This window comes from Ruditapes philippinarum, unplaced genomic scaffold (genome assembly GCF_026571515.1).
Source record: "Ruditapes philippinarum isolate M1 unplaced genomic scaffold, ASM2657151v2 ctg7774_1_1_1_1, whole genome shotgun sequence".
NCBI lineage: Eukaryota > Metazoa > Mollusca > Bivalvia > Venerida > Veneridae > Ruditapes > Ruditapes philippinarum.
In genome coordinates, this window is record NW_026861090.1 from 160,975 (window position 1) to 176,383 (window position 15,409).

Below are 15,409 nucleotides of genomic sequence, written 5' to 3' on the forward strand. Positions count from 1 at the left end.
GCAGTCTCCGCCATGTTTTAATTAGAAAGAATAAAGGCAATGAATTAAGAACATATTCTTTTCTTTTTAGACTCCCGAATCATATCTTCGTATCATATCTTCAATTTGACCCGGCTAACATATATCCAAAAAACAATACCTTGGTCAAGGTTCTTATAAATTTTTTAATGTACATTTTTCCGCCTATTAACTTTACGTTTCTATTTACTGTTTGTTTTAATACTTATCCTGAAAGCGTAGGCCTAAACTCAGATATTTAAAAACAAGAGCACCGCTAGGCGGAGCATTATATGCCCAAAAGGGGTTTTTTTTTTTTTAGTAAGGATGAAGCATTTGTAAGACATTGCATAAATTAAATAAAGTATTACCTCCTTCAAATAGCAATCCTCCTATAAAGTTTGAATATTGTGGGCCAAATGGAACTTAAGTTATGCTCTGGAAACTGTTTTCAATTTTGAGGTAATAGCGACCTTGAACGTTGACCGTGTGACCCCAAAATCAATAGGGGTGTTCTACCCAATATGGACAATCATCCTATGAAGTTTCAACACTATGGGCCAAATAGAAATTAAGTTATGTTCTGGAAACTGTTTTCAGTTTTAAGGAAATAGTGACCTTGACCTTTGACCTTGTGACCTCAAAATCAATAGTGGTCTTCTACCTAATATGGACAATCATCCTATGAAGTTTGAATATCGTGGGTCACATAGACTTAAGTTATGCTCCGGAAACTGTTTTCAGTTTTAAAGTAATAATTACCTTGACCTTTGACCTTGTAACCCAAAAATCAATAGGGGTCTTCTTCCCAAAATGGACAATCATACTATGAAGATTGAACACTGTGGGCCAAACGGTACTTAAGTTATGCTCCGGAAACTGTTTTCAGTTTTAAGGTGATAGTGACCTTGACCTTTGACCTTGTGACCCCAAAATCAATAGGGGTCTTCTACCCAATATGGACAATCATCCTATGAAGTTTGAATATTGTGGGCCAAGTGGAACTTAAGTTATGCTCCGGAAACCAAATTGCTAACAAACGGTCAGACGGATGGATAGACAGACAGACAGACAGACAGATGGATGGACGCCAGGGGGTATAACATAATAAATAATAAATGTAAGTTATATTCACACTGATGTTATTTTTTACACTAAAATTTATGTTTGTACAAAAGATAAAACTACTGCATATGATGCGCGTTAGGTTAGTGGTAGCCGTAAAAAGTTGCCCCGTACTTCACATCAGTGTTGTTATATTTTGCTGTTCCTTTGGGATTATTGAGTCCAGCACTTTAAGATGTTGAGAATTGAGTACCGTTCAAACCGTTTCTAAAGGACGTAAGAGATACTGCACTGTTTCATTATTCCTCATGGTCAGACTAAATCAAACAGTCGGCAATTTTCATGTAATTTTGCTGTTTTTAATGCTTCTGAGGGATCGCTTTAAGCCAAATATTGAGGAGTTCTGAAATTGGAAAAGGGAATGTATAACTTCAATGAGTTTTGCAGAATTTGAAGTCTCAATTTTTCCATGTACATGTATTGTGTACAATTCTCACACGACCTGCATTTTCCCTATTGAACATAGAAGAACCGAAAGTGTGTGTTATTATGCTATAACATACATGCCATAATTTTTGGACAGCTTTCCGGGACACTTTTCATCGCGGCAATAATGGATGTGTAGGCAGTTGTGGAAAAGGGGGGGGGGTGTCAATCGTATAACGTTATTAATTAGGACGACTTTCTCCTGAATTTTAATGATAAACAGTTAACTTACTAGTTTTATTAGTAGCCTTTTAGGTCGACATAATTATCATTTTATAGTATTATTTCTTTATTTCATAAAGCAAGTAAGTTGTAAGTTATTATTTATTATAAACACTGTGAATGGGCGCAGCCATGTTGTTCACCCGTTATATCTTAAAGTCGTGATAATTACTGCATGTCACGTAATGCAATTCTTCCAGTCATAAAAACAAACACAGCCAGGTGATTTATTTGACACCTTTAATTTTTTATTTGATAGATATATTTACATTGTTTGTAATAATTAGACTTTCGGCAAGTTAGCGATTGATCTAAAAATAAATGATAATCGGGATTAACGATAATTGTTAAGGGCCGTAAACCATTAATTAACCCGACCATTAAACGCTGCCAAATTCAACAGAGAATGTTAATTGCCGATGCATGAAGAAAGCTATTGCCGAGGGGAATCGACAGTCAATAATTGGGGGCTGTATATTGTAAACTTGTAAGTGTCAACGTTCCTGTGTATTATGTGTACCAGGTCAGAATATGTTTTACGATCGAGAGGTGAAATGTGCGAGATTTGATTTAAGAAAATTTATGAAAATTTTGCAAAATATCATGATTTTTTTTTCCGGGATCAAATCGATGCCCGGGACATCTCCGGGACAGACATCCGATTTCCGGGACAATCCCGGGCATCCGGGACGTTATGGCATGTATGGCTATAAAGTCACTGTTTGACGTTCTATATTTAGACATGTGACATAATCATTATACATGTGACGTAACCACTATAAAATCCGACGCGCTGACAATAAGTACGGAAACAAATCAGGCGCAATTTTGCTTAATATCAGGTATGGCAGCATTTATTTGTTAATGTCGTGTTAGAATCGAAATAATATATCCAAATCGGTGATTTTATCGCTGGATAACATCACTGTTTGTCGTTCGGATGCGCATCATTATATCACTCGGGCTACGCCCTCGTTATATAATTCCTCAATCCGAACTCCAAACAGTGATGTTATTGAGCGATAAAATCATAGTTTGGGATATATCATTTCTTAAATAAATGCGAAATTGATGGCTAGATCCACTTTGTTCATGGCTCAAAATGGCTTCATATTTTGTTATATTCATGGGTAGATTTTATTTGATCTATTCATGGCTAGATCTACCCATTTTCTATTCATTGCTAATTTTATCCTTTATGTATCATATATGTATACATATTATATCTTTTTTGTTCTATTGATAATTCAGCTTTAAAGTAAGAAAGTCAACCATCAAGCAATTATAAAGAACACAATGAATTTTTTTCACATTTATTATTCATAGATGATCATCTACACTTAATGGTAATAATCCAATAAACAAATAGCATTCAGCCTTAAATATAAACAGAAATGACTAACTTTTGTTAAACATGGCAACTTACTTTAACATATACAAAAACAAATGATCAGACTACAGTGCTGAAAGTATACTGAAAGTATATTCTAATAATAATAGAAATCCAATACATGAAATCTTAGTATCTTAGCAATCTTGTTATGGTTTTGTTTAATTTGACACAACACTTTGCTTATGTCAAATAAGCAAGTTTGAGCATCTAAATACTAGTAAAAATTACCAAAACCTGATGTGCTAGAGAGTGCATTCTTATCAGATATACATGTAAATATACTCAGATAAAACAGATGTAAATTTGTCATATTAGATTAACTAGTGTCTTATACATGTTATATATGTAACAATTGTTTTCAGCAAACTTGTGATAGCAAAAACTAATTTTTAAAAAATTTCTAATACACGGGTCCCCTTTTTAAATGACAATAATTGATAATAACAAAAGGGGTAAATTGGAAATAAGGGACACAAAGTTTTTTAATTTTTCACATAAATAAGTTAAAGGGAATTAAGATTTATAAAAGTTTTTTTTTTTTCCCCAAAAATTCAATTTAAAGCCCAGCCTTGATAAAAATTTTTATTGTACCAAACCGAAAAAAGAAGTTATAATTTAAAGCCTAATTTACAAAAATTTTTTAAAATGAAAAAGGTTTTTTTTTGTTTACTTGAGGGGAGGACCATTTCATTTTTTTGGGGCGGCGGGGTTGCCAAAGTTTTTAACCAAAACCTTTTTTAAAGCAAGCTTGAAAAGTTTTCCCCTCATTATTTTTTTAAGTTCTGCGGGATTTAAAAACCGGGAGGGGAAGGAAAAAGTTTTTTAAAAAAAGATGGCAAACTTAACCACTCGGCCACAGGTTGTCCCCCTTGAAAAAAGGATTTAAACATACATCACAAAAATAACCCTTTGACTTAAATAATGACTACACTGGGCAACTAGATGATATATTTTAGGACAGGAAATAAATCGTCAATTATTATATAATATGGTGCATAAATTGCAATTATCAATTATAACATATGACAGTGGATCTTGAATACATGTATATTGCAGTATCTGAAGATGTATATGAATAACTGGAAAGTTTTATGTTCAGAACATAAAACTTTCCAGTAATTGTTATTACATCTATAAACAATTCATATAACTTTGCCTGACTAGATATTGTTAGCCTGTCATATACCGTCACCTTAGTGCAGTAACGGGTTAAGTCTTCTAAATTTAATAATAGATACCCAGTTACTGCATTAAGGTGATAATACATTTGCATATACTATTTCTTTATAAATTCATTAAAACTCTTTAAGAGTTAAAAAAATCCAAATATAACAATAACAGCCCTTTATAACATGTCACGTCTGTATCTTTCACAATGGAGCATTATCTTTTGAAATTTTCTATGAAACTGTCTTTGGAGATTCTATTTTGGAAATAATCACTAATTAAAGGGGAACTCCACTGAGGTCTAATAGCCTAAAATAGATAATATGTGTGAATTTTTTTCAAAAAATTAATCAGCTGGTGCACTTAAAAAGGAAAAAACTACGCAATAGGTAAATATTAAACATACAAGATAGTAGATACTAAATTGATACTCAATTTTTTATACAATTTTGGTATAAAAGCATGGCAACGCTTTTCATTTTGGAGTCAATTTGCACAAAAAATTTGTAATATTTAGGAAGCGAGGTGAGCAAATGGTGTCCTACATACAGTTATCCATTCATGTCAAAAAAACCTCAGTTGAGTCCCTTTAACCCTTGGCCTATTGAAATTGCGTTATGGATTTTGGTCTGCTTTGGATTCAAAACAGCTCAATGTTTAATGGATTTCAATAACAAAATACAAAAAAACATGAGCTACCCAACAGTATCAAGTCAAGTCAACCTGCACTATACTGGTGGCAAAGGTTCCAGCAGGGTATCAAGGGTCAATCAATCTATGAGCCGCATCATGACAAAACCAACATAATGGGTTTGCAACCAGCATGGATCCAGAACAGCCCGGCATCCGCGCAGTCTGATCAGCATCTATGCCTTTCGCTTACAAACCCTATTACAAGTAGAGAAACTGATAGCGAACAGCATGGATCCTGATCAGACTGCACGGATGCGCAGGCTGGTCTGGATCCATGCTGGTCGCAAACGCATTATGTTGGTTTTGTCATGACGCGGGCTCCTATATCTATTGCAATGTCTCTGTTGTTACCATGATGTTAAGATTTGTTTTACATAGTCATCTTAATTATTCAATAGGTTAATTTCATGTTCATTTTCAACAATAAGTAGCAATCACAACAAACTAGAAACTGTTTTTGAAGTAAAACCTAAGTCAAATTATTTTATTGTAATTTTCTTATATAAAAGTTTAACCAAAAAACAAATAAAAAAACATCATGAGCAATCAAATTCAAACATGTACTTTGAACTGTGACCAATCATGACATCAGTCTTAAATTTCTTCATTACTATTGTTCTGTTGCTAAAAAAATAAATATTCATAAATGTGTAAACAATTCAAACACTTACTAACATGTTGATACCTTGCCCGTTATTAATAAAATAACTTCCTTGACACTGATCAAAAGTCAATCATCAAAATGTTCACACTTTTCTTACAATAATAAATATATTTAACTGAACTAAAATTCTGAGACTGTCATGCACTGTAACATATCTGTTCTTTCACTGTCCCACTTACCAAAAAACATTAATATTGTTAAGACATATCTTTAAGTTGTGTCCATATGACAAACAAGAACATTTAAAGGCCCATATTGCCCCAGAAATACTATCACTTTTATTTCTAAATAAAACTGTTTAATGTTGGTATGTTGTTACAGTTTCCAAAAGTATAAAGCATTTGCTATATACATGAACTATCTTTTGCATTTTTGGCAATTGGTATAATTATAGTGAATAAGTAGTTTGTATGGAGGTGTTAATACCACTTTGTTTACATTTTTCTACCTTAATAACACATAACTGCATGTTTGGCATTACTTTTTCAGTTGTAAAACATCTTACATGCACATTTCCCATTATTTAAACATTATTAAACAAATGTTTAACATTCCTAAAGAATTAAACAAACATAGATTTTTGAGGCATAATGTGCCTTTAAGATAAATACTGATCACTGTAAAGAATTTAACCGTGTTCTTGTGAAAACTGACATTATGACCCTTCCATCAAATTGCCTTGTAGGGAAAGTGAACAAAAATATCTTGGGATATTCTAAGTGAAAAACTATCTTAGGCTATCCTAGAATCTACATGGTCATACATATAACTAAAAAAAAAGTAGCTGAATTAAAATGCTTTGGCCAAACTTTCATTATCAAAGCCTTAAGATAAGTTTACAAGTTATACCTTGAATAAGTTTGTTTGTCTTACTAACAACATGTATTTACCTACTGGTATCTTCCTTGGTTAACATCACAAATAAATTACCAAAATAATTCAGTGGATAGAACAACTACCAGTTTACAACATAACATATCAAACAAATATCACAAAATATAACAATCAACTAATCTTGGTGTACCTTTCTCAACATTACCAGTAACTTTTCATCCATTCTAAAAAAAGATGTCTCTTTTTATTAAAAAAAAAAACAACAACAACAATTTCACAGCATCCAAAACAAAACTAAAGTTCAAATTCTGATACACTGTGCGTTCCAAATTGTTTGAAATCTGTGGCTTACAAAAAGTTTTTGTGAAAACATTTGCTCGGACAAATTTCACCAAAAATGTTTATATCTAAATCAGGTAAAATTTGCAAGATTTCTTTACTGCAACATCTTTTCAAAGTATATCAATTAACTTTTTTGATTCCTATACAAACTTATGACTAAAACTTATTTTACCAAACATTTAAAGCAATGAAGCATTTTTTTAATAAGCACAGTCTAAGCATGTTAAAATACAAAAAGACTTTAAAAATAGTATAACATCTTTCTGTTTCATTACATAAATAGCTTCAACAAAAGGGAGACAACTTATTCCAAATATTTCAGTAAGAAAGATTATGTGCAGGTAGAGAATTGTGTATTTTTACATCTACAAGATCACTTTCTATTATTGCAATTGACATCTTAACCCTTTGAGCCCTGATAATAACAGATCTATGAAGCCAGTGTAAAACTTTGTCAGCCGTCACTTTTATTCAGTACGGCCAGGTTCAATAACTTAGGGGCTGCATTTTTCCTCTATTTAAGAAATGAACAGTCATAAATTATAAGTAGAACGTGTCGATAACTCTTTATCAATTTTGGTAATAATCCTAGTGTGTTATATATGATAGCTACTCCAAAGGAATATGTTCATTCATACTGCACACATCTTGCATGAAAAAACACTATTTTCTACGATAACTAAACTGTTTCACTTCACATTAATATTATAAGTATCTATATTGAATGGTGATGAAAGTTTATTTTACAACTTAGTAGCAATACTGTTTTATTGTACTCTTTTTTTTCTTCTTCTAGTTTTCATAAAAAATATAAAGAGTGGCTTGACGAGTACCAAAAGATATAAAAATATAACTTAATGAAAAAAATCAAAATGGTTCTCTTCTGAACATCTCCACAAATATATACATCATAAAAATATGTATATAATTGTTACAAGATTTCTATAGACACAAATATAATTTTATAAGGAAACTACACATATATTCATACACATTTTTTCTTCTTCACTAATTTTAATGTAAGCACATCTGAAAATCAAAAACTCAAAATATTCCCCACAATAACTTTAATATTTCTAACATATTGTCTCAATATATATAAAGATATGTATGAAATTTCATGTGAATGTCCATGGTGTATTCATATGTAAATTTGAGAATAACCAACCAAAATATGTCCAGATGTCTAACTGAAAATCTAACAGTCGACATTTTCCAACCATACTTTGAGCAAAGTGATATGAAAAAGACCCTTATAACTGTTCCCATACTGAAAGCCTTTGTCTCTCTAAAACAACTGAAAAAATCCACTCATAAAATCAGCAATCATACACCATAAAACAATCATCTAAATAACAAAATAAAATATTCAAATTCTACTGTTCATTTATAAATAACAAACTACATCTTTTCCATCTTATGTGGTAGTAACCAATGAAAAAAACCAATCTTTAGCTATTGCAGCAAGTAAAACCTTTGTTTTAAACCTATTTACAAACAAAACAAGTCTTCATTCTGTAAACAATGTTCAAAAATTAAAATGATCTGTGCGTATTACATTTGGTTCATGCTTTAAATATGTTTACATTCAAAATAATCTACAGTTTTACAGAAGGTCAATCCTTCGCTAACGAGGTGAGAAAGTTTTTCACGTCATCCATCTCCTGTAAGGTAAAAATAGAAAAAATTTAAGGTATAGTTTATTAGGAATTTTTCATTGCATGGAACTGCATTTAAGCATTCACTTGATGCCTACTCCATTCAACAATCAAACAACAATATTTCTCCCACTGTTTTACTTTTTCGGATTATGATTTTGCGGACAACCTCAAAAATTTTGCTCCTTCACATATCCAATATTTTGACCCCTATCACTTTAGGAAGGGCTTAATAAAGAAAGCACTATGTAACTAACACCTTAATCATTGCTACTATATCAGACACAAGGAAACTGGTCCAATAAAAATCAAATTTTTTTGTGTTCGACTTAGGCCAATTATTGGTATGTCATACTGTAGGACTTGACAAAATGCATCTACATACATAGTACCAACGTCATTTGATTGGCTATTACATGTTGTATTGAAGTAAATGGCCATAAAATATAAAACTTAACAGATAAGATTAACAAACACGCTGACGATGAGCAGGTCACAACAATCGTCACTAGCTCCCCTTTTTCTTTTTAAAGTGTAGCTACAAATGTTTCATGGCCTTCAAAGATACAAACAAAAACAATGGCCTACAAAGATTTAAACAAAAACAATAACAGATCCTAACCTCAGGACATGATGAGTGTTGTATGGGATAATCTTTAAAATCAATTTTTGTCGTCATTTTCTGAAGTACATCTCTGGTCATTTCTCCCCACTTGAATGGCACAAGAGGATCGATTCGACCATGACCTTGAAACACTGGAATGTTTCTGTTTGCTTCTTTAAGGCCCTGGAAGTAATAAAAAATCATAATAATAATAATTGAGACTAAAATATAATCGTAAAATGCTTTGTCAAAAACAATAACTGAAATGAAATACAAGTTACTAAATGGTTTCGAGATGCTATGTTTTTTCAAATCATAACTTGTGAACAATGTACTTGAATTGAGTTTGATTTTTGGTAAAAATGCAAAAAATAGAGAACAATAACAATTGATCAACATTTCTGTCTTAATTAAAGGTACCTTCAATCTTCATTAAATACTTATATCTAAATAATTATTTAACTTTGGCTTTAAGTCAAACTCAAGATTTCAAGCTATTGGAATTATCCGTGTTTTCAATGGCTGAAGATATAACAATACAGGAGAGACCGTAACCATCAGTCTACTAAAATTAAATAAAGTAAACTAAATAGTTCCCTACTATGTACTATACAAAAGTTTGGGGATTTTTTTGCGGGTTTGGGTAAATCGCACCAATACCGTAAAGGTCAAATGGCAGATTTCCAGCTTTACAATTAGAATCCAAATTCACTTTGCTATGCGGTAAAGCAGTAAAAGCAAGTAAACTTTATCAGTCATCAAATGAAATTCTGCAGGGTCATGCCAAAAAAGAACCTGTTATTAAAAAAGAACTCAATATACATACTGCTGGAAATTCTGAATGTATTGGCAGCCATGTACTAAGTCCAACAATTCCTGCCAAAGGTTTATCATGAGTAAATGCTGTATATAGAGCAACGGCGCCACCTTGAGAAAATCCACCTAAAATTATGTTCTCTGACGATATCCCTTTCTTCTCCTCCTCTTCTATTAATTCACGTACTGAAATATACATGAGAATTTCAAGTCATGTACAGCTGTCATTTATTCAGTGCAAAGCATATTATGATATATCAATATCCGATGACAGATAGTGACAGTGCAGTTTTCATATTTTTACAAAATATTTTACTAATGGTAGCTTTTATACTTCTTCACCTGCTGAATTTCTTAGACTTGTCTAGTTTCCATTTTTGGAACTGTCCATTATCAATTCTTGGTATATCAAGATGAAACTTTAAAGCAAGTAAGCCTACAATATAGAGCATGCATTGATGTGCACAGGCTCAACATGTATACTGGTTTGCAAATCTAATTAATATTCTCTGGTGGCCTGGTAAACAATATAGCCATCTTAAATAAGATTTTAGATTTCATTCTGATACAGATTTGGCCTTTCAACTCTTTGTTATCACCACATATAGGTTTAAACCCTTAAGAAAAGAGTATTGAGTGAAAAACTTATAAATTACTAAATACCAGAACTTAACAATGGCAAAAAACAACAGTATTACTAGGTTAAAAGCTTTGTTTTTTTAAATCTCATATATTTGGAAAACTTACAGGATGATACAGCTTTGTTTATGCCAGCCACATCTTGTTGTCCATCAGGGTTCAATGATACAATGTCAAACCTACAAAGCATTATCAAATATAATGAACTATTCATAGAGTATGTGATCAAAAATATTAATTCTTTAAAAAGTTGGCATAATTTCCTTTTTAATAAGGAATTTATTCTTTTTTAAATGATTAAAATACATACAGCTTTAAGCTTGCGGGATAGCTTCCTCTACAAAAGAATCCAGGTCTCTGTGGCAAGATTCAAACCCACTGCATGCGGGGCAAGTGGTTTGTAGGGAAGGACTAAGACACAGAAGCCCTTAATGAATTGTTAAAACTTTGCTAAAACCCCCAACACTGCCCTGGGAATTGGTAAGGATGAGTAGCTGGGTTGCAAATTACTGTTACATAAAAATGTTAAGAACTGTCAATTCACCAAGATTAACCAAAGTCCTATCTTATTTTCTAATTTAAAATTGCCATCTTGAGACTACATTTATTTCAAAAAAAAAATTTCCCCCGAATTTTTCTAAATTATGTGATTGCTCAAAAACCATTTCCCATTAAAATTAACAGATGAATCATTTTTTGCAATGAATTTTAACTGCAGGTTGTTTAGTGTGTTTTTTTTTCTTATTAAGGGCAACAAAATGTGCAAGGTTCAAAATGCATAGCATTTTATCTATGCAATCTTTGAAATCTAGTTGAAAATTAATTCAGTAGTATACAATTAAAGAAGACTGATAAAACTTCTGGCTTCAAAGGTTAGTATATGCAAGGCTGCATATCTAATAAGGCATGAAATTGGCACATAGTAAAGCACATTTCAAAGCTGAACAAAAGGGGAGCAGCAGTGGCCTAGCAATTTAGTTATGTCTCATGACGCAAGGATGACAACTTTGAGCCCTACTGGGATAATAGCCATGTTCTCTTATATTATGATACTAGTACTTCTCAATTCGGGAGAGACTGCTTCAAATTGGCTTCAAGTTTCAATGACAACCAGGTTAATATATCATATATAATTTATACAAAATGAACTACATAAGACATAGTTAAAGAGAAATAGTTATGGAATATTTCAAAGAATTTGTCATTTTCCACCATAATAGTAACTGAAATCGTTTCAAAGCAAAATATATCCAATTACAACATAGCAAAACAAACCTGTATGCTAACTCAAAATTTTAACTTAATTAAGAGGGCACATTTAGTCCCTAATTTTATCATACATGTATTCTTACTTACCATGAGGGCATCATGAAACCACCATTCAAAGTAACTGGCATCACAGGTCTAGAGAAGAAAAGATGGTCAAATAAGTACAATCAACCATTATCTACCATGTAAAATCTAAAATCTTTCAAACTAAACAATAGTCAATTTTCAAAATATTTTAAAAATCTGGTAACAATTCAAGTTAACAGAAAACAGAAAAAGCTAATCCAAATTCAAAAACAGTTAAATTTTAACACATGAATTCAGTAGAGTAACTATTCTATAGTTAACTATATTTTCTTTCAGAAGGCAGGTTATACAAAATCAAAAACCTATGGTATCATTTTATTTTAAAGTAAACAAATTCAATTTAATTCAGTAAATTAACAATTTAACTGAATTTACGTCTGTTTCCTTTAATAACAGTTTTATTGAACATTTTGTATTTTCAAATTCGAAGTCTAAAATATTTGTGTTGGGCTTTAAAAGAATAATGAGTGGAATAGTCTGTTACAATGCAATATTTTCATTAACTGTAAATCTATCTCATGAATTCAATGAATAATTTGAAGCCACATATTAAAGTGCAATTTCACGATTAAATACATTCATAATTATCTTCTGTATATTTTTTTTTCAAGAGAGATATGTGAAGTGAACAAAATCTTAATCTTGACTTTAAACATAAGAAATCAATGATTTTACTACCAGTAAATCACTTGCTACATCCCAGATGCACTTTTTGTATATATATTCAACATTAATTATGTTAATTTATTCAACATTTTGTATCATGACAAAATTTTAAGCAATGATAAAACTCATGTGTGATCAAATATACAAGATATTTTACTTACGCTGTAGGGCATACACATTTTATATTCTTTAATTTCAACTGTTTAAATGCATCTGACCAGGCTTGTCTGAAAAGAAAACCAAATGATAAAGTTCTGTATAATACTGTTAATCTCATAAAATAATCATGGTTGTTTTAATCTTATATAAATATAAAAACTTCTTCCACATATTCTCAAAATTTTATTACTTAAATTACATGTACATAATAACAATAATGATGATGATGACAATGATAATGACAGCTGCAGACAGCACACATGACTATTCACAATACTTGATAGTAAAACAATAGCCCGGATAATGTAGGAATTTATTCAAAACTGGAACTAACACAGGTCAGGCATGATACCACTACACACCATAATGCAGTCTAAGTTTATGCCAGAGTTATAGGCCTTGGAAATTCCAATTATGATCCCACAGATATGTCTTAATGAAGTATCACTTTAGAATCTTCAGTAGTTCTGAAGATTGATGTTACAAAACTTAAACTTGTAATTTTCAAAGTTCACAAAAGGTCATAATTCAGTAAAAATCCATGTCAGAGTTGTGGGTTTCGAATTATAATTTCACAGACATGTCTTAAGATTCAACTGAATACCTTCAATAGTTTTGAAGATCGGTATTGCAATGCATGGGAAACTTTGACCAGGAATTAACTAACTACACAAAGGGATATAATTCTGTCAAATTCTAAGACAGAGATAAAATCTTTTTTCTCCCAAAAGTTGTACTACAATATTCATTTACCTTCCTACAATCTTTTTTTTCCCCTAATTTGATACAATTTTCCACAAAAAAAGACCAGATATTCTGAAACTATGTAACAACAGATGAATTTAAGTCAGAGACAATAGTCGCACAGTGAGACAGCGGAATGAGGCAATGAATTGTAGTAATTGATAGTACAGTCTGGGACAGATCAAATATTGGTTTAGGACTGTACATTATTTATTCCATGTAATGACTGCCTTGTATTTAGTTTTCTTTATAGACACTTTCTTAAAATAAACATGCTTCCCAATTCATGAATAATAATAACCTTGCAATATCAAAAGATATGCAAGCTTCTTTCTCCTTTGTATTTTTGAAACATATCGTATACACTTGTGTTTACAAGGTGTTATTTTAACAGTGGTTTAAGTTACTGCCATTAAATACAAATTATACATGTAGTCTACATGTTTTGTCTCACTTAAAACAAGGAGTCATATGATAATGAGTATATGTTAAGGTTAAATCCCATTGCTATTTGCTAGTACTTGTATATGAGCAGAATACATATGTATGACATCCTAAATAACAAAACAGTTCAAACCAAATTGGAAAGGTAAGGCATACTATAATCATGTTTTACTATAACTTTATAAATCATTATTCACAACACAGCATTAAACTGTAATGTGAGGTAATATGGTGACTTTCCATCTTTATAAGCAGGAAGGGATCAAAAGCACCCCCTGTAGCATCAGAAGCAATTCCCTTAAGCATCAGATGTCCCTCCTTGAAGCCTCAGAAGCCCCCTCCCTGAGGCATCAGAATCACCTCCCTGAAGCATCAGAAGCCCCCTCCCTGCAGCATCAGATGCCCCCTCCCTGAGGCATCAGAAGCCCCCTCCCTGCAGCATCAGAAGCCCCCTCCCTGAGGCATCAGAAGCCCCCTCCCTGAGGCATCAGAATCACCCCCCTGAAGCATTAGAAGCCCCCTCCCTGCAGCATTAGAAGGCCCCTCCCTGCAGCATCAGAAGCCCCCTCCCTGAGGCATCAGAAGCCCCCTCCCTGCAGCACCAGAAGCCCCTCCCTGAGGCATCAGAAGCCCCCTCCCTGAGGCATCAGAATTACCTCCCTGAAGCATCAGAAGCCCCCTCCCTGCAGCATCAGAGGCCCCTCCCCGATGCATCAGAAGCCCAAGCAGGCAAAATTCTGAGTAGAACAACCAATCTTTAGTAAGCTAGTCTCTAAAATAATATATGCTTCATGTCAGGGTTTTGTTTGTTTTGTTTTGTTTAAAGGTGCATCAACAAGCCGTGAATTTTGACTAACCTTGTGTGTTACAAACTTAAAGCAACATGTCAGGGTTAACAGCAGTGTGAACCATGTTACATTTTTCGAGATACAGAACAAGCCATTATAATAACCATACATACAAGTAAAATACAACATAGAAAAACCAGATCTTAAATTCTTACCCAGTATCTCCTAGTCCATGAAGGAAGATCAACTGAAAGAAATAAAGTAAATACATTTTACTTTATATTGTTTAAAATATTAATTCTATTATCTAACATATGCTTTAATAGCATGACCCAGTTAAAAAATATGACTATTTCAGTCAGTTCTAACCATTTTCTATAATAGTTTTACATATTTGTTAACTAATATATAACAATCAAAGCACTGAATGTACTGATGGGGAGGCTATGAGAGAATGTTTCAGACTTATAGTGTCTTTTCTTTTTGCTTAAAATATGCTACAAAAATAAAAAGATATGCACATTGCGCTATTTATCCTTACTGTTGTGTTCAACCATTCATATATATGGTTAATGTGGTTGACTATTCATTTTGTTAATATTCCAGAACATTTCATTAAGGTCTACATTCGGACTGTTAATCATACAAATTTTGAAAAACCTAAACTGTCAA

At 32.2% G+C, this 15,409-nt stretch overlaps 1 protein-coding gene across 1 annotated transcript; it reads right to left on the reverse strand.

Annotated features, from left to right (window-relative positions):
* Positions 1-6,776: 6,776 nt before the first annotated feature.
* On the reverse strand, positions 6,777-15,152 carry LOC132714492 (acyl-protein thioesterase 2-like). Its single transcript, XM_060697384.1, has 8 exons — positions 15,107-15,152; positions 14,953-14,984; positions 12,764-12,829; positions 11,937-11,984; positions 10,689-10,759; positions 9,952-10,127; positions 9,144-9,308; positions 6,777-8,527 (listed from the first exon to the last, which is right to left on the reverse strand). The coding sequence occupies exons 1-8, from the start codon at positions 15,107-15,109 to the stop codon at positions 8,480-8,482; spliced, it is 609 nt and encodes a 202-aa protein (XP_060553367.1). The 5' UTR covers positions 15,110-15,152; the 3' UTR covers positions 6,777-8,479.
* Between the last annotated feature and the right edge of the window lie 257 nt (positions 15,153-15,409).